General features: G+C 36.0%; 1 protein-coding gene across 1 annotated transcript; it reads right to left on the minus strand.

Moving 5' to 3' along the window:
* Window positions 1-1,651: 1,651 nt before the first annotated feature.
* LOC121383627 (usherin-like) lies at window positions 1,652-21,185 on the minus strand. Its single transcript, XM_041513719.1, has 7 exons — window positions 21,058-21,185; window positions 11,059-11,621; window positions 9,277-9,397; window positions 5,428-5,521; window positions 4,463-4,535; window positions 2,394-2,646; window positions 1,652-1,783 (listed from the first exon to the last, which is right to left on the minus strand). Exons 2-7 carry the CDS (start codon window positions 11,490-11,492, stop codon window positions 1,652-1,654), a joined length of 1,107 nt encoding a protein of 368 aa, XP_041369653.1. The 5' UTR covers window positions 11,493-11,621; window positions 21,058-21,185.
* Window positions 21,186-21,292: the final 107 nt, after the last annotated feature.

Consider the following 21,292-nt stretch of genomic DNA (forward strand, 5'->3'; position numbering starts at 1 on the left):
TCGTATACTTCACCTGCCAACTCATTTAATCATACGCAGAAAAATTTAGTCCCCCTTATGCAACGACATAAATATGTTAATGTTTCAACTTACCAATAAATAAAAGTTGAAAATATTAATTTGTTAAATATTTTTAAAACAATGATACAATGTGAAATGGCAAACAGAATTTTTGAAAACCATGAGTTATTGACGTCAATCGTCGTAAAACATGAGTTATGACGTCACGCGTATGTAGAAATCGTCTAGCCCTCGGTCGGACAGATTTATCTAGCCCTAGGGTCCGACAGATTTTTTAGAGCACCGTGCAAAAGCTGGATAATAACCCTGTTCCATGGGCAAGAAATATATATATATCACAATGACAGTGTGACATTTTACAATTTTTTCATCAATTTTCTTTGGATTACAGAAGTTATTACAGAAATAGTTCTTTTAACCTGATGCACTCAGTACAATATCATCTCTGTGATAATATCATAGTAAGACCATGAAAGTCTGGAGGTGTCTGTCAGTGTTTCTTTGAAATGACAAAAATAAACAATTCAGAAAGGTTACCTTCCATGTACTATAAGTTGTGAGATAATGAAATTTTCGGAAGAATGTAGATTGACTTCAATCTTGTCAGCCACTGTTTTTTAGATATTTCTCTCATAATCATTCACATTACTACAAACAAAATTGAAAAAGAACATAGGTAATCATAATCATATATTGAAAACATTTTATGATGTCAAAACTATAATGAAAAAGAGAAAAAGCAGATCTTCATAGAACATATGATTTAAACAAAGAATGGTCAAGGCTAACTCCTATTGAAAATGCAGAAGCATAGGATCTATAAATCCTACATCAATCTGTAATGAAGGCAAAGTATTGTATCCAACAAAAAAGTATAATAGATTTGTCCTAATAACTAGCCAATGCGATGAACTAGTTAAGACAGCCAGTCAGTCCCCCCACCCATCCATCTTTCCCTCGCAACGACCAGTCGCCAGTTAAGTACTTAAATTCCAACATTATTTAAAATACAAGGATATAACTACCTGTATGCCTCTCCAAAATCTACATTTCCTCAGCCGAGCTTCAGGAAATTCAGATTTTAGAGTGGCTTACAATCCCATATTTCCTTGTTAAAACATGTGAAAGTAATAATATGCAAAGTATGCAAATGAATAGAAGTATATGTTTTCTTTGTTCCTAAAATCTGTGTACTCAGTTGATTAAAATACAGAAATGAGTACATATTTCAAAAGCCTAGTTACATTCTTGATTACAGATTAATGACACTGTTCCAAGTTAAGGACTCCACGTAATCTTATGAGTAGTGGTTACTGAACACATTCAGTGTCTTCCCTGACAGCCAATAGTCCTGAGTGCAACAGCATCAGCGTTAATCTGCTGTCAATCAAAACATGGAAAAGATGCAATAACCATGCATACCAAACATTTATGCAGTAACTGGCACAATAAGGAAGTATGGCTCAGTGAGAGGTAGGGTTTGTAAAGCGTGCAGTTATACACATTTATCGCACACTTCTGTCAATGGAAAAACAACCTTAGCATGGTAAAATGACTTCCTACTGGGAAACATAATGAATGTCCTGTAAATGAAAAAATGAAAAACCAAATATACATGTGTAAAAAGCATTTACCCATTCAGTTGACATCCTGTTTTATTACAGGTAAACTGTGACATATCTATGTTGCTGTTATTAAAGTAATACATCCAAGATGCATTATAAGGTAGAGTTCCAAGAAACAGCAGTTGAATACTTGATATCTGGAAAATAATTTGACAAAATTTTATACATAGTCATTACACAAGGATATAAAGTACTGTAAAACAGAAAATGTCAGCGAGCGAAAATGTTTAGTGAGACCATACAAGACACTAATATTTCATGATACTAAATTTAAAGAGACATACAACAGACTGTTCCGATAAACTTTTGTACGATTATTTGTCAGTGAACAGCTGAACACACAACGGTGGTTTCTAACACTACCATACTTGTTTCTGGGGTTAATAAACTTTAAAAAAAATTAATAATAAAAAATAAAAATGACTGTCGCTAATGAGTTACTTATTTGGATTTCACTACATTTTAAGTTTACTAATGTTTTATTATTTACAGTATATGAGAAGAATTAAGTGTAACACATGTATTGTACAATGAAGTGGTGTATTATTTTGTATTTAGAAGAACAGTCTCAACCTAAACCCACCCCATGAGAAAAACCCCAATCAGTTGAATTAGACAGGTGGTTAGATCCTGTGACGCAAACACCTCCTTCACACTGAAGACTCCAAATTAGAAACCATTAAAACATTAATGTTTTGGAAGTCATTAAAATATGTCTTCACTATCTATGTTTAAAAGAAAATGAACCTGAAAACTGTTGCCCAGCTCAATTGTCAGTGTGGTGACACCTGTATTCCCAGACACCCACGATGTGTTTGAGCTTCCATCAGTTATTGCTGAGGTATTTCGGAGGGCTTTTTCCAGGCGGGGCTGTTGACTGTTAGCATCACCGTAACATATATAGCCTGAGCTGTCAAGAGCTGGATGAGAAACAGGACATCTGCAGTCTGGAACATCGTAATTCATATCCCAGGTATTATTGTACAACTTCTTCACTTCTCTGTGAAAACAAAACAATTTGTAACAAATTAAAAACCCTAGAAGAAAATTCACAAGAATTCCACAAAATTGAATGTCTTGCCTACCATAAACTATTTAGGTGCATTGTGATGACTATCCATAGATGCAACAATGAACCAAGTTTCATTGTCCCAGGACTTACAGTTTGTGGGAAACTGATGTGAATGAAACTTAAAGATAAACGTTGACACAAAATAAAAGAATTAGGGATTTTTCTCTAAAACCTAGTTTATATACAGTTCAAGTAAAATGTCAGTTTTTAAGAGATATCCAGTTTATAGAGGTTAACTTAAGCTATGTACTGATTTGTAAAAAGAGACAGTGAAAAATATCTGCGTTCAAAATTTTATGTCGAAATTACTCTTTTTAAAAAAAAAATTATTAAATAGTCCGATCCTCTCTTCTTTCTCTTATTTAATTTTGGACTGTCCTTCTAAAATGCTCCAAATTATATAAAAATTCTGCCCATTTTCAACTCCCCCTCTCCATCCCGAGTCAGGCCACCGATCTTATCGGAGGTCGGACTCGGGATGGGCGAGTTCGAAACCCTAGTGGTATATGGGCACGTTAAACTAGTTATCATCATCATCATCTGGTTTTAAGGGATTTCTGATTTACTGAGGGTCCGGTTTTGGGAGGTTTCACTGTATATATATTTGTTTTTATATATATATTTTTTTATGTAGACTGACTCACCAAGTATATCACAAACATGCTAGTTCCTGGCCATGATGTTCACTGTATATATCTATATTTTTATGTAGACTGACTCACCAAGTATATCACAAACATGCTAGTTCCTGGCCATGATGTTCACTGTGTATATATATTTTTTTATGTAGACTGACTCACCAAGTATATCACAAACATGCTAGTTCCTGGCCATGATGTTCACTGTATATATCTATATTTTTTATGTAGACTGACTCACCAAGTATATCACAAACATGCTAGTTCCTGGCCATGATGTTCACTGTATATATCTATATTTTTATGTAGACTGACTCACCAAGTATATCACAAACATGCTAGTTCCTGGCCATGATGTTCACTGTATATATCTATATTTTTATGTAGACTGACTCACCAAGTATATCACAAACATGCTAGTTCCTGGCCATGATGTTCACTGTGCTGTTAAGTAGGTTGTAATTTATCTAAGGTAGGTAGCTATATAATCAAAGGTACCGGTAGTTGAATGAATGAATGAATGAATGAATCTTTTTAACAACACCCCAGCACAAAAAAATATCATCTATTGGGTCTTCGTAATTCTACAATAATAAAAAAACAGTGTAAAGAGCTGTGCAAAATACAAATCTCACATATAGGTATAGGCCTACAGGTATATTTAAAATTTGTAATAGGTAATAACTAGCTCCATTACAATATTAATATTGTATGGTTGTTCAAAATGGCTGTCATATTTCCAGCATACAGTCACCAGCTACTTGAAACGGTGGCTATTGGAAACTAGCAACATAGTGTAACATTGTTTGTATCAATTATTTTAATACATTATTTTTATTAATATTTTGTCATTCAGATATAGTATTTCATATTATGAAGATATTGTAAAAAATACTAAATCTGAATGATAAAATATTAATATTAATATTTTCTAAATTATATCTGCACAAGGCAGAGTCAAAAGGATATTTTGACACGGTTGTTACTGCTCCCATGTGCACTTAGACTGACAATATTATTACCAAAGCTCCATTGTGGCCTGGCTTTAACGATAAAAAGGAAGAAATAGACCTATTTCTCTTAATTAAGACTTAAATAAAACATACCTGTTTGTGAGCAAGTCTCGATAAAGTCTGAAGTCGAGAATGTGAACACTTCCAGATGATTCAGAAGTATTAACTGTATTAAGAACAGAAATAAAATATTAAACTCTCACCTACTACGATGCATATTTATGATCATCAAACCAATATGGTTATATTACTGTAAGTGTGCTTTGAGATCATGGCCATACAATCTCATTACATGGACATAACACATGTATAAGATAGAAATATGTTTTGAATATCTATATATTGTCTGTCTGTTTGTCTGTCTGTCTGTCTGTCTGCCTGCCTGCCTGCCTGTCTGCCTGTCTGTCTTTCTATCTGTCTGTCTGTCTGTAGGTAGGTAGGTAGGTACATGTAGGTATATGGGTATAAATATGATGTAATGTATATCAATAACAATAAGTTTAAAGAAGAAACAAGTTTAGGAAAGAAAAGAGAAGAGAAAAAGAAGATGGAAAGGTGATGCAGTGCTAGGTAAGGAAACATTTGAAGTTTGGTGTATGGGAAAAAAAGAAAGAATAAGGAAAGGGGAAAATTATGAAAAATTATGAAGGTTGTTTTTGAAAGAAGTGATACTGCAATGTTAATTCTCATAAGGAAGCATATCCACGAAACTGAGTTTAAATTTGTATGTGGTCATTGGTCAGGTGTAGATCTATGGGGGATGATGAGAGTGCAAACTCCTCTCCGTGAATTCCAAAGTGCCCCGAAATCACATATTTGTTTTTATTTTACTTGGAAGATGGAACATATTGATCAGCTACATGAAGGTTTTTCTGTAACAGACAGTCACACACACACACACATGCATGCACACAGAGTCATACAATCAGTCACACACACACACACACACACACACACACACACACATGGACACACATACAACACACAGTCATACAATCAGTCACACTCTCTCACACACACACACACATGGTAATCGAGAGAAAACATAATTTATTTACCTCCAATCTGAATTTTTTGTGGATCAACACCATAACTTAACATTGTTTTCAGTTCACCATTGATATAGACTGACAAAGAAGTATTTGGAGCTTTCTGAAATGAAACATAATTAATGTTGTTACACTTTGAAAAAAAAAGCCCACCCAACAACAAATTATAACAGAGCAATATTAGCAATGCCTGCAATTATGAACTATTGCTTCCATCTCCAGGGGTCGAAACCCCTACTCAAAGTAAACATTTTTTAAATATAGTTTTTTTGTTTTGTTTTTTTTTGGGTTTTTTTTTGAGGGGGGAGGGGCATGACCCAAATCGCATACAAATTTTGCTCAACACAATCTAGACACTTCCCAATGCCAACTGTCCGTCTAGCGCTCTTGCCATCAGAGTACTCGGGCTAAGTAGAAACAAGTTAATACCGTGGGGGTGCTTACTCATTGGTACAATTTTGGCAAGACGGGTGTGTGTGCAAAGTACCTTATATTCTACGCAATTATGCACCCTCCACCTAGAAATGTTTTTAAAAATCAATACTCTGTAATACGGTTTCCTGTATTATGCAAGCAAACCTCATGACAAATCATAGTAATTTAATATATAATTGCCAAACGTTTTGAATGCCGTTTTCACACAAAAAAAGAAGTGTTCCAATTGTATTTTGTGTTCATGTTATTTATTAATTTAGAAAATCAGAGTTGGTCGTAACTGAAAATATGAGTATTAATTTGTATTAACCTTATTTCTGTTTTAATTTTAAAATCCCCACAAAAAGACTCCTTAAAAAAACCCATTGCACTGACGTGGAAAGCAACAGCGGAGGTAGCAGAGCCTTAGCCGAGTACTCTGCCGTTCGACTGCTAGACAGACATTTGGACGGTGATATGATAACTGTCTACCGTCAGAGATAACTGTATAGCAAAAACACGGAACGGCTCCTGGCATGGACGCAAGGGGTGCGCCCACAACAGGTGTGCGCTACAACAGCTTGACCTTCGCCTGATCTGACCTGACCGGATGGAATGGCTGCCTACCACAAGGTAGGCAAAGATTCCCGCTCTAATGCAACAAAAATCCTAAGTTTGACGCTAAATACCTTTACTTTGATCATTTTCCAGTTTGCCGATAACAAATATTTTACATAATAACACACTACAGGAAAAAAAACCCCACAACACCCCCTTTTAATAATGTTCAGGTTAAATACGTAGGTGCTGACGAGTTTCTTCCTGTAGTGTGTATATTAGTGGTTAATATGTGAAAGATTTGTTATTGGCGAACTCGAAAATGATCAATGTAATGATATTTAACGTCAAACAGGATTATTAGAGCGATAAGTTTACCTACTGTATGGTAGGCTACCATTCCGTGTTTTTGCTATACAGTTATCTCTGGCTAATCTCTGGATCACAACCGTCCAAATGTCCGTCTAGCTCTCGAACAACAGAGTACTTGGGCAAGTAGAGCCTGTACCTAATACAACAAGTAAATTGTTTTGCACGAATCCATACGTTTAAGTGCATTCTCAGTCTTAATTCATTCTTCATGAAAAGTAAAACGCGACTGCAAAAATAACATATTCTATGCAAAGGCTTTGGTCAAAATCGTTAAAATAATTTACAATTAATATACAGAGACAGAGAAGGACAAACGAATGAATAAATGAATGAATGGATTAATTAATTAATTAAACTAACGAAGTAAATGTTTTTGGAGCAAGCATGTGCTCCCCGCTCCCGTTCCCTATGTAGTGACAACTAAAGATTGTACATCTTCTACATCACAGGGATGAATTAACTTCATTTCAACTTATTTCCGTGCTTATATACAATTAAGGATCAAGCACGCTGTCCAGGACACACACATACACACACACACACACACACACACACACACACACATACACACACACACACACACACACACCTCGGATGCATGGCATGTCCGACCAGGGCCCAATTTCACAAAACATCGTTAGCCTAGTTTTGCACGTAAACATGGTCAACGATTATCCAGCACCTCCCACCTCCATCCTACCGTCCTCGTGAGGCATGTGCCTCTGATCTGATTATGCCACAGTTCTCAGACAAAACCAAAATCATAAGGAACCATTAACAAAATGTTTCTCCTTTTTGTTCACTTGTTTAACAATCAACCTGTAATCCATTCGAAAAGCTTTTTTAAAATGAAAATAAAAATGAGTTGGTAGTGTGATGTCTATTTTGAATCTGGCTGTCTACCATCTATTAGCTTTTGATAGCTAGCATTCAAGTCCTAATGTAATGTTTTAGGTGCTTAGCATAGTATATTAGTATTAAAGTCGCAGATCCTAGTTTCATCCCGTGAAAATGAATACTAAGTTTGGTAAATATACAGACGTACCACATCTAGGTAAAGTCACCATAGAGTAAAACGAATCTTATACTGTGACGGGGAAATACCGTCTACAAATTGAGTAGACCTCATCCCCATCTCTGAGGTATGCGAGTTTTTAGAATTATAAAAAAACAAAAACATTTTGTTGTATTACAAACACCAGAATGCCTAGAAACTGGATATACCGAAATGAATAATCTAAACAATAAAATGTAAGTAATGTTCTATTTCAATTACCCCCCCCCCCAAAAACAAAACAAAAAACAACAATAACAACAACCCCAAAACAAACAACAACAACAACAACAACAAAAAACAAACAAAAACAACCCTCACATAAAACCGGCTATATTCGTGAATAACGCACTCGCTTAATGATCGGTCGGTTTGGGATCAATCCCCGTCGGTGGGCCCATTGTGCTATTTCCTGTTCCAGCCAGTGCACCACGACTGGTATATCAAAGCCCGTGGTATGTACTATCCTGTGTGTGTTGGTGCATATAAAAGATATGTAACAGGTTTCCTTTCTAAGATCATGTCAGAATTACCAAATGTTTGACATCCAATAGCCGATGATAAATAAATCAATGTGCTCTAGTGATGTAAAACAAAACAAACTTATTAACTATTAGTGAAAAATATGTCGTAGTGTTTAAAAATTAGGATCTGCCACTTTAATCCTATATACTAGCAATACTGTCAGTAATTAGACGAGGAGTACATTAATTCCATGTAAGAAATATAAATTTGATAGGGGGCGGGAATTACTACCAGTTGTAAAGCGTCCGCCTGATGCACGGTCGGTTTGGGATCGATCTCCGTTGATGTACTATTTCTCGTTCCAGTCAGTGCACCGTAACTGATATATCAACGGCCGTGGTATGTGCTATCCTGTCTGTGGGATGGTGCATTTAAAAGAACCTTTGCTACTAATGGAAAAATGTAGCTGGTTTCCTCTCTAAGACTATATGTCAAACATTCAATGTGCTTTAGTGGTGTCGTCAAAATAACACAATTTTTAAAAATAAACTTGATTTCCGAAAATCAAGTTTATTTAGGGTACGCCTTCACGTTGTAACAAATGGGTTATAAAATCGGTGTAAACATGTTCGTCTCTCCTCGTGAAAATCACAACGACAAATAGTGGTATATATATATATATATATATATATATATATATATATATATATATATATATATATATATATGTGTGTATGTGTGTGTGTGTGTGTGTGTGTGTGTGTGTGTGGTATGTATGTATGTATGTATATATATATATATATATATATATATATACACACACACACACACACACACACACACACACACACACACAACTGAACATTTATCAAGATCTTTGTTAGTAATTAACATATTCTGTACTAATTTCTCTTGAGACTTTTATCAAAACACACTGTGTTCTATTTTCGGTGATTTTTGGTTTTCAGGCACATAGAAATTAAATCTCCACTTACCTGTATCAGCAAATGTGTCCAGCCATTAACGTTTCTATATATCTTGTCGTTTATTATTAAGTCGCTTTGATCAGATAAAGACAGAGAGAGGAAGACTGGATCACCAATACGAAGAAATGAACTAAAACATAATAATAATAATAATAATAACAACAACAACAATAATAATGACAAGATTCATTACAATAATAACGACGTCGATTTCAGTAATGATGATAACTGTAGAATATAGATTTTATATACGAGTATTACGATAGGCCTATACTTAACGAGTAAAATCTGAACGAAAAAACTGTAATACATGGTTAGGGCCGTATCTTTGCACAATGTGGAGTCGAATGTGCATTTGTCAAAATAGTGGTTGATTCCATGAATCTCAATCTAGTACATCGTCTATAAGAGGACAGCCACTCTCGAGGAGCTACCTTTTGAACTGCCAAAAAGAGGACTACCATTCCCAGACTAGTTTACTAAATCAAAACTAGCTCCGGACAGATCTCAAAAAATGTGCAAGAGTTTCGCCAAAGATATGAAAAAGTATGCAAAAACTGAGATATGAACGTTACAAAATCTTATAGTATAGCTGTATTAACAGCAAACAGCAAATAACCAAAAATGTATCAATTAAATACGCACTATTAAGATTGGTCAAAAGGCAAAAATCTTTCTTTACATTTTACAAATACAAATAATTGATAACAGAATTGTAGGTTAACAACTTAAATATATTTCCCAAATTACTAACAAAGGCAGAAAATAAACAGAAAGAGAGTACAGACAAGACATTCTTATATTAGTTTAAAACCTGATTAGAATAGGCGAAAATAAAATGGTGAATGGTTAGTTCCTCTCAGACTATTTGCTATTAATAACCTGAATTTGAAGATCCATGGAGACATCACCATAGCTTGTATGGTATGGAAAGATCATGTTTCGAAATTACGATAATACAAGTTGGCAAGTTGATATTAAAAACAAATAAGCTAGATCATTATTTAAAGGTAGGCTACTTGGTCCTTTTGCAACATTGTGTGGAGCTTGTGTCTAAAATGTAGTTTCTTGCTTAAAATGTTAAGTTTCACATATTATAGGCATTTGAATTTTATTTCTGGTTGTTTCATCACATACAATTTCACAATCCAACATTTTCAACTCTTATCTGCGGACCAGTATATGCTTGTTATTCTGACGAGTTGGAGTGGTCCAAATTAGTCATCAGGATGTATTTCTATAAGACTAAAGAACTTTAAAAAAAAATGCAATATCATAAACATTTTGTTGCGCGCCAGTCATATCAAGAGACTGCCATTTGCTTTAACAGACGTTTATCACGAACACAATATCACGAACACAATGCATATTCTAAGCAAGGAATAATAAATTTTAACCCGACGTATCATACATTGTTTTCCACCCATGTGCATTTAAGATGACGTCGTTCCACAGGCCCGTAGGCATGGGTGGGGTAGAGTATGTCACAATCTCTACAAGAAAGGGGCAGTCTCTAGTGGGGGACACAGGCTCTCGCTCCTCCCCTCGGTTCCTATGGGCTTGCTCCATGGAGATTGCAAATACTATTTATTTAAACATTATTGATGACAAGACGATGACCTGTGAAATGTTCAAGAGAGCGGGAGCTAGCGGACAATCTGACCGATACCCATCGTCTTCTATTATAACATATTCATCTAAAGATAGGCACAAAAAAACAGTCTAGCGAGCGACCGCGAAATGCTCTCCTCCTGAACATTCCTCTGACAGCACATTACAAAAAGAACTTACCAGTTGTTACAAGAACCCTTAACCCACACAGACAGGGCTGATCGAGTAAGATTGCCCGTTTTGTTCACAACACAGTTTCCATTGCTATTGTTATAAAACAGATTTCCATTCGTTGTTGCAGCTGCTCCTGGTGGGTTAGTGGGTTGTTTCTTATTGTCTACACATATATTCTCAAGAGCTGAAGAGCCATATGATGGAAATGAGTTTCTAGACGAAGAAGGACATTGGAGTGTACATGCACCATACATCTTACACAGCGTTTCGTTGAAAGTACCATTGCAGCTGTCATCGCATTGATTGGTTGCACGAACCGTACTTCGTTCGGCTGTGTCTAGAAATGGAGGAGGAGTACGAACAACTTGACACGTTGACAATTGAACACATAGCACAATGAAAAGAAGACGACAACACGACACAAACGTTTTCGCTTTCATTTTGAGAATTCGTCCCTCGCACACTCTCTTAGAAGTAATATCACATCAAATTACACTGTTGCAGATCTGGCAGAATGAACTCCGCTGTGGATGCCTGTACACAAAGCCAATCGATGTGTTTGAATGGACCTATAAATAAGGAAATTGTATTAATAAAACATAGTAACGATACCTGCATACGTTTGCATTAAAGCGCATAGATCGATAAGTATACATCTACTCAAGTTAAGTATACCTGTATGCTCGTTTAATCGCACTGTTTTGCTTTGGTTTTATATAACCATAGGTGTGTGCTTCAAACCATATCCGCTCTGGTTAGTAATTCTTTTGGACTTATAAATATGATATAATAAAATAGTGGGTTTACATATACACACAAGCGCGTGCCGCTGACCTCCCCACCACTGTATGTTGATGTTTTACATCTACTCCAAATATATATATATATTGTTTGTTCTGTGATGCATTTTAATATATGTATTTAGAGTAACTGTATCATATGAAGTTATTACACTGTTATGAATGAGATGCCTATAAAATATGTTACAAATTATTCACCTTAAAAACTTGAAAGTTAAGTGATGGTTCTGAACTTTCGGCCATATTTTGTTAGATTACAATTTATGTTCTGTTCACTGGAAATGTATATTTTGAGACGTATGCGTTGAAAGCTAGATAGCATATATAGTAGTAAATAGGCCAACTTGCAATCAAAAAGCAGTGGTCACGTACCGGGGGGGTATGCGATCTTAAAACCTTTATAATGTGTCAGTTTTCCTTCAGTGTAATGCCTAGCAATAGAAAGTTGAGTACTCTGTTCTAAAACAATTTCTATAATACTATATTCATCCCAGTAACATACACCTACATTCACGACATTCGACTGACAACACACTCGAAAAACACAGTCTTAAAATAAACGATAACTTACAGGCTCTTATTTTAATACCCTCTATAAACTAAATAAAGCTTCTATTTAAACTTCAGACGTTAACAAAGTTTTGTGGCTAATTTCAGAAAAAGGCTTCAAAATAAGGTTTTGATAAACCTCTTCGATAGTTTAGACATTCCTCTTCGAAATTAATCTGGCTGTAAATGTTGAAAAATCACCAGAGGTCAAAATTGGGTCAATATGAGATCACATAGGTCAAATTAGGTCAAAATGCGTAAAATATATATAATAAAAAATTCAAATTATAAAGTATCGCTTTAACCATCATCTGAAATGGTCCTAAAGACACACTGGTGTATTTTTAGTTAAAAGTTAAAGTTTCTTTTGTTTAACGACACTTCTAGAGCACATTAATTTATTAATCAGCAGCTATTGGGTGTCAAATATTTTGTAATTTTGACTCATAGTCTTCAGAGGAAACCAGCTACACCTCTCCGTCTCTCTTATGTACTTTCCGACAGACAGGACAGCACATGCCACTGTCTATGATATACTAGTCGTGAGGAATTGGTTGGGACGGGGGGGGGGGGGGCAATCAGACCCTACCACATGAGACAAATGCTCTACCCCCTGATGTATTTCATACACATTTGAAAATATCATTTTCCTTGGGGAATATTAAACATTAGCCATCATATATGTAAAGGAATTTACCGAAACTGTGAGTGTGATATGCCATTATGAATACCTAGGGCGACTTCACAGTCCGAATCAGTGAAGTTTTGATGCTTATAGTTTTGATCGGCAATAATTTATACTATTAGATTTGTCATCTGTCTGATACTGTAAAATAAAAGTTTTATCATAGTGACAGCTTGGTGCAGAACAATAATCTACTCATCAGAAATTAAGTGTTTTGTACATATTAATCACCAAAGCAGAATTTCACTCGCAGTATTTTGTCCTGATCGTTTATTCTCTGTGGAGTAGACATAGTCCAGATGTTGATGCCAGGCACTGCACCGCCAAAACGTTTGAAGAATATGCCCTACATGCAGACATGGCCATTGACATGGTCATTATTTTATACTGAGGGTGGCACCCATACTGTTTATGACAGGTGTTATGGGGAAACATGCGTATATAAAAGATGGGGGGGGGGGGGGGGTATGATTGGGGAACAACATGCAAGGGGGGGGGGGGGGGGGTATGATTGGGGAACAACATGCATCAGAGAACTGGCTATGGCAGTGAACATGGTATGGGACACACACATAACTAATTCACTAAAAGTATAACCAGTGCCAAATGTAGACACAACATATACAAATAAAACTAGAATAATGTGTTTGCATATCGACAGAGCTCTTTGACTTTCGTCAAAAATAATCATTTATACATTTGCTGAGGATGAAAAGCAACGTGTTGTCACAGATGGGGAACAAGTTCTCGTTGAACTATCAAAGCTGATACCACCTTGCTCTCTGCATACAACCACGTCAAGGCATAACTGAATAAATGAATGTTTAACGACACACCAGAACCAAAACAACCCACTTCAGCTGCTGGGTGTCAAACAAGGGTATAAAATGATCGAAGTTATTAATAAAAATACTTATAAAATAGTCACATTTAGGAAAGACACAGTGAAGCATATTAACATTAAATACTCCACTACTCCACCCCTCCCCCCAAATTAAATTAAATTAAATTGAAAAAAACAAACCCAAAAAACAAAACAAACATGCTATGGTTAGACTATGAAAAACAATGTATGGAGCTGTGGTAAGCAAACCGATATACTGCACCGAATTATCAACACAAAACGAGAATAAGATACTGAATGTGCTGTATTCGCTCTCTCGGAGAACCCATGCGGATGTTGCCAGCCCTGCACTACGACGAGGAACAAGACATGCAAGGGCACTGATGGCATGGTGTTATCTATTATGGTTGCACAGACACTTCCAGCTAACGATGACTGGCCAAATGAAACATGGAATAATGTTCGTTACTTGGTTGTCCATCAGATATCTACCAATGTCAAACTTGATAAATCGTTATCCATACAAATGTTCCATACACTAATTAAATTGATGCAACATGGTGTCAGCCTTCTGTGGGCATGACAAGATCACAATGTCGGCTACACATGGAACCCACTTCCAGAACTTACTAATCCATTGCTTAATCTGGCCAATGCAGATTTTAAAGTACAAAGTGTGCACACCAATTAGAGGTTCAAAATACTGCTCTATGACTGGACAGATTCTTGTACTGGTGTGAACAAGGGTGGAAGGAAGCTGTTTGTATGAGAAAATCTTTGTAAAGAAGATCACCCATGCCAGCTGCACCAAGGTGACCATATCTAGGGAGATACTCATCTTCGCAAGCCAAGGTACCATTTTGTCTAACTACAGCATTTCGTAATTGAACGGAATGGTACCTTGGCTTGCGAAGATCATGGGGTATAGTCTGCTCTCATCCACCTTTGCTCCTTTACCGAATAGGCGGGGCTGGATCACTTGATGATTGTCCAGAAACCCCACACGCCTGCCATGAACTTACCAGTTGTTACAAGAATAATAAAGTATTTTTTAATGCTATTTAAAGTTCTTCTTAGCATATTTGAAAAACATCGAACATCGATAGTATGATGATATTCTAAGGAATGCTGAAGGAAAATATTTAAATTTGAAACAGTAGTCTTCTTTATGAACAGTATTCTCGTTTAATGGACTTTTCAAAGGATTTTATTGGTTTATTGATTTTACTATGACAAATATTATTTTCAAAGGAGCAAATATTTTCTTTCTTCTTAAAAATTAAGAGATACCGTATTAAACTATTTATTTGTAACTATACTTTTTACCAAAATGACTGAGATCAATGAATGAATGAATGAATAAATGAATGTTTAACGAAACCCCAGCACGAAAAATACATCGGCTACTGGGTGTCAGACTGGGGTCAAGTCACATAATTTTCTTAACTTGTGACCACTTTTAACCACCACACAAGCGTTTGTAATACACTACATGTAATACACTTTCAAAACTTACGTGGCCATATTGTTTTTAGGAGTTGTTGAAGAGAAAATTATAAAAAGTATTACTTTTCTAGGATTTTTTACTAATTAATATTCTATTTTTATTACTGATATATAGCAAAAATATGAGTTTCGTGATTCACATAATTAAAATCATATTGTATTGCCATGGCAGTTGTGTCTGAACCAGACCATAGAGGTAACATATTTTAACAAAGTATGTGTGCCTTTCAACAAATATTTAGGGTTAATACACTTTTATTTTAATCGTAGCATACAAAGGGGTCATCTTGACCCATAAATGGCATTTCTCAAAATAACAACCGGTTTTATTTTAAGCAATGATGTGTAAATCACCATTTACATATGGTTGTCAGCTTTTAACATTTTGATTTATCAGAACTAATTTTTTGTGTTTTATATTAGTCTCCTGTCTAGTACAAACGGAGGCGTCTGATGAGCGATATGTTTATTAGGATGACTTTCAGCTGGGATATGTATAATCTTCAGACGCAGGGGCAGTGTCACATGCCCATTCCCCTCCCTACTTCCTAACCCTGAGAAAACTGGTGGAAATAATAATAACTTTTAAAAAGCCCCCCCCCCCCCCAAAAAAAAAAAAAAAAAAGATACAAAAAAAACCCACATAGTTAATTTGCTGTAATGAACATAATGCTAGTAGATAGTAGGTTCGCATCCCGGTACCGACTGCCTCCCAGATTGTTTTAGTACCTCACTGACGACCTATAACTTTTTTCTCAATAATCATTAAAAGACAGCCCATGTATATAGCTGGGGTGTGCTCATAACAGCGTGTTTGAACCTCAGTTGATTAAAAGCACAAATAAAAAATCAAGTTAAAATGAAATACTAGTTTATAAACTATTCAAACGGCCCAACTAGTAATTTGTAGCAGGTTCACAGTCGGAGGCGCGACCTCTACAAACGCACCTACAATGGACATTCACATGCAATATAGGCTTACATAAATAAATTAAAAAAGAAAAGAATACAGGTAGAGGTGTACCGAAACCACCTGCTGGCGAATACGTTAAAGTTAAGGTTTGTTTTGTTTAAAGACACCACACGAGCATATTGAATAATTATTAATCATTGGCTACTGGATGTCAAACATTTGGTAAATTTGACATATTGTCTTAGAGAGGAAACTCGGTACATGTGTTCATTAGTAACAAGGGATCTTTTATATGCACCATCCCACAGCAGACATAATAACATATACCACGGCCTTTGATATATAAGTCGTAGTGCACTGACTGGAACGAGAAATGGCCCAACCTACACCGACCGTGCACCAGGCGATCGTTTTACCACTGGGCTACATTCCACCCCACCAACTGAAGTATGCCATGCTTAATGGCCTGCACAATTCTAATTCACAATAGAGAAGAGTACATCAATTTGATATATGACTCAGCGAATGACGTCACTATGTCGGGTAAAGAAACCTACCTCTAAAGAGCTGCTGAAGAATACCCATCTCAGTACACTAACTGTGTGTATGTGTACACTGGAGAGAAACACAGTTACGCAGACCGAGGTATGCCGCGCCATTGTTGCCAATCTGATTGAAATCAGCTCCATTGGTTAATAACTACCTGTGGTAGACCAGTCGAGCTGATTTCAATCAGATTGCATTGTGACTTTCATATAAGAACGGGAAAAAATCACCCAGGAGGAATGACCCAGTAAATCCACCTAGAGAACAAATCGATCCGACAAAACTGCGTTCATTCATTCATTCCTTCGTTCTTTCATTCATTCATTCATTCGTGTGCTTATATCATATCAAGGTTTAAACACATCTTCCCAGGCACATACCTCAGCTGCAGCTATATTGGCTGTCTGTTTGTATAATGCTGATAAACTGTAAAAAGTTAAAAGCAATAAAGAATTTGAAATTGTTCAGGACAAGGGTTAATTGTTGGTTGTTAGTGGTTAGGAGCTACAGTAAGAGAAAACGCTTAAAAGAACATCTACAGTATTCAAAAGGACACCAATATGGTAATCTTCCACAGAAATGTCAAGCTAACCAATTACATGTTCCACACTAAAAACAATAAATGCAAATAAATGAATAAAGTGTATTGAGCTGCCAAACACTGGATTTTTGGAGGCCCTTCTAATTTCGGGACAAGGTGCGCACCTTAACACCCTCCCCTTGGTTCCGCGCATGTTTAATGTATGACTCTATGACATTTAGTTTATTAGTTGCACACCAACAAGTATGCAGTAGAGAGCCACAACATGCTATCCATTGTTCTCATACTCCACCGTTAACACGCGTCACGTCCATTTGTAGCGGGAGTGAAGTATATGTAGGCTACATTTTAAAGATTGTAGTTGCATTCTGTCAGGAAGTCGAAACTGTTGGAATTTGTTTTTATACACACGAGTCAAAATGTTCAAAGTTTTGATTTCCATGTTTGTTTTGCAACCTAGATATTCAGTGTAATGCTGCTATAGGCCTATGCAAATTCGTGCAGGTTCATATCATAATACCATGTAATGTTGAGCCCGTCAGAAAATGTTGCAAACGGAAGAGGGTGTATGTGTGTTTGTGTGTGTGTGTGAGAGAGAGAGAGAGAGAGAGAGAGAGAGAGAGAGAGAGAGAGAGAGAGAGAGAGAGAGAGAGAGAGAGAGAGAGAGAGAGAGAGAGAGAGAGAGAGAGCACACAGATATAAACAATTGTTAACATCAGTAACGGAAGGTTTAATGCTATTTATTAGTGGGAAGCAACGGCGTGTTTCTGGCCTACGTTTGGTCAACCATCTTTCGCAAAACGCTTGCAAACTATGTTCCCGAAGTGTAGTTATTCGGATTAATGTGGAGCGTCAGGCATTCTGTGGTACCGAACATAGGCCCTTTTCCATTAGCAAGTAGTACTGAAAATTCCCAACTTGATATGTAATTTTGTTCTAATTTAATCTGTTCTGATAAATTAATATAATAATGGTGTCTTGCATCATTCAGTTGCTATAACAATACCATCTCAATTATGATTAAATCGCACAAATTTTCCTAATCATAGAACCCTGACAAACAAATCCTGGATAAATCCCTGAACGTACACATCCTGTAGCCAGCATTAGCGTCTGGCTGAACGTACGCTAATTAAGCGTTAGTACTTGCAGATGCATTTTAGGACACATTATGTAAAACTGTCAAAAGATAAAGTGGGAACAGGGATGGTTCCTCCAGCAAACAGGACTGTCCCTCCAGCAAATCGATTGTTTCTCCAGAAAACAGCCGCCATGTTTAAAGGTAGGGTCAATTCAAACAAGAGCCTTATGTGTTGGAAAGGTGCATACACGGACCACCAACACATACGGACACTTTAAGAAATGAAAAACGCGTAATTTTAGAGTTAATAAAAAACCATGACGACCAGGGCGACTATATTTTGAATAGCTGTAATAGTAATATAAGGTATTCGCAAAAATGTGCGTGTCTGTACACGTCATGAAAGGAGTTTTGATCCATGGTTTATATACTTTAGCAAAGTTCGATCGATCATTAATGGTATTTGTTGCTTTGAAGTTGTACTGAAAATCAATTGTCCCCAAAAAGATAGTATAAAGACATTAATATGAGATGGCTTCCATTATTAAGATGTTTCATACTAAATTAGTAGTCTTTTTAACAACTAAACTTACACATTTTGCTGTTTAGAATATAAGTATCTTTATATTTAGTGTTTCTATATGTTTTCCAATATATATATATATTTTTTTTTTTTTACGTATGAAATTAATGGGTTGTATTATCCAGTTTCGGCGACTACAGACTTTAGAACAACCAGAAACATGCGATGTATATTCCATACAAGAACATATATTTTATATGCAACAATAGTTTATCCGTTAAGAGGTTATATTGCACTCGGGTAATCTTTTTAATGGACAATGCTTTCAAGGTGCATGTTCCTCTAAAATATTGTATAAAACTTCAGTTTCCAGTCTAACCCCCACCCAAACTGCAAAAATGCCTGCACACGCACTCAAGGAACTCAAGACTGTTTATTTTATACTAGCGTGACCTTTTGGTACATTTTTCACTGATCACGATACGAACTCAAGCATTTATTTTTCACCGAGTAAAATTTTAATATAACATTGAGTTAAAGAGTGCCGAACAAAACTGTACGTGTTTTTTGTTTTGGTGAATGAATGCGATAAATATTTACTGTGAAAATAACACACACTACCGGCCTCAGTGGTGTAGTGGTTAAGCCATCGGTCATAAGGCTGGTAGGTACTTGGTTCGCATCCCGGTACCGGCTCCCACCCAGAGCGACTTTAACAACACCGGGGGTAGATGTAAGAACATTACACTTATCTCTCTCATTAACCACTAATAACAAACCCTCTGTCCTGGAGAGGCATCTTAGATAGCTGAGGTGTGTGTGCCCAGGACAGCGTGTTTGAACCTTAATTTGATATAAGCACGGAAATAAGTATATACAAAACAAACAACAAAACATAAAACACACTTTTAGAGACCAGGATGTACTGCTAGCTAAAATTAGAACGGAATGATCATCCTCTTAAAGTTTGAGCTGTTCATTACATGGACAGAAAATTACCGGTACTAATACTTAAGTATTAAAAACAAGGTATTATAAAAAAAGAAAATATCTTCAAGTTCTAAAATGTATGTTTGTGTATGTGTATGTGCATATGTATATACATGCATATATGTATACATGTCTTTATGTACATGCATATGTGTATGTATATAGAATCAGTTGTACCATATGCAGTTCTAGTGTCATTAACCATTTAACTATGAGCGAATTAATAGCTGTTTAACCAACATCCCAGCGCGAACAAAAATATCCATTATTTGGTATCGAACAAACTTTGTATTTACAGTAGGATGATTTGGTTACATTTGTCACAATGTGTCTTAAATTATTTCGTTAAAAGTGAGTTACTAAGTTTGTTGTTGTCAAATCGTGAATAACTTAATCGATAAATCAATCAATCATTTCACTCGTGCTTACAATCAACTGAAGTTCAAGCACGACTGTCTTGGTCACATTCTCCGAGATTCTTCGCTGGATATGTCCAAGGTAGAAGGGTTGGAAGGTTATGGAATTTACAGTTTGAATTAGAAGAGAATATATATATATATATATATATATATATATATATATATATATATATATATATGGGTTTTTTAATGAACCATAATAACTAAATTTACAATTAGAATAAAAAAACTAATGATTTGCGTCAGACCTAAATACGAAATGAATTAGTCGTAAATAGAGAGGGAAGCCAAAACCAAACATATATTTGGACTCCATTCCAGTCCTTAGGCCCTAAATTGCCATTTCAGCAGCAGTTTGTAGAAAGGTAACTTAAACGTAGTCTACTTCTTAAAACACAAGCGCGACACAAACGTTGTCTTCGTTCGCGCTATCACGTTATTTACAAAACAAAGTACAGTAGTCAAACCTGTGAATGACAAGCCGAGACAGGGTAGCGATAAAGATATAAATAGATCACAAATACTAAAACCTTACCCGGGTAACGGTTGTCCTTTTACTAGAAAGTAACAGGCATGTAAAAACACTGTAAAATTCATTATCGGCTCACCTCGAGTTTTTTGCGATTCCCGACGTTTCACAAAATGGGACACCCCGTTGCATAAGTTTCCCATTCGGGAAGTAAGAATGTATTCTCATTTATCTTCCGGGTCTGTGACACAGGATATTTTAAACCGGTTCAGACGAAGGCACTCGAGCCTAAAACACATTTTGAATATGAATGCTTCCTTCGGTCCATAGAATTCTTTTGTGTGCTTTCTTGTATACTACTTTTTTTTTCTTTC

This window comes from Gigantopelta aegis, chromosome 10 (assembly GCF_016097555.1).
Source record: "Gigantopelta aegis isolate Gae_Host chromosome 10, Gae_host_genome, whole genome shotgun sequence".
Lineage (NCBI taxonomy): Eukaryota > Metazoa > Mollusca > Gastropoda > Neomphalida > Peltospiridae > Gigantopelta > Gigantopelta aegis.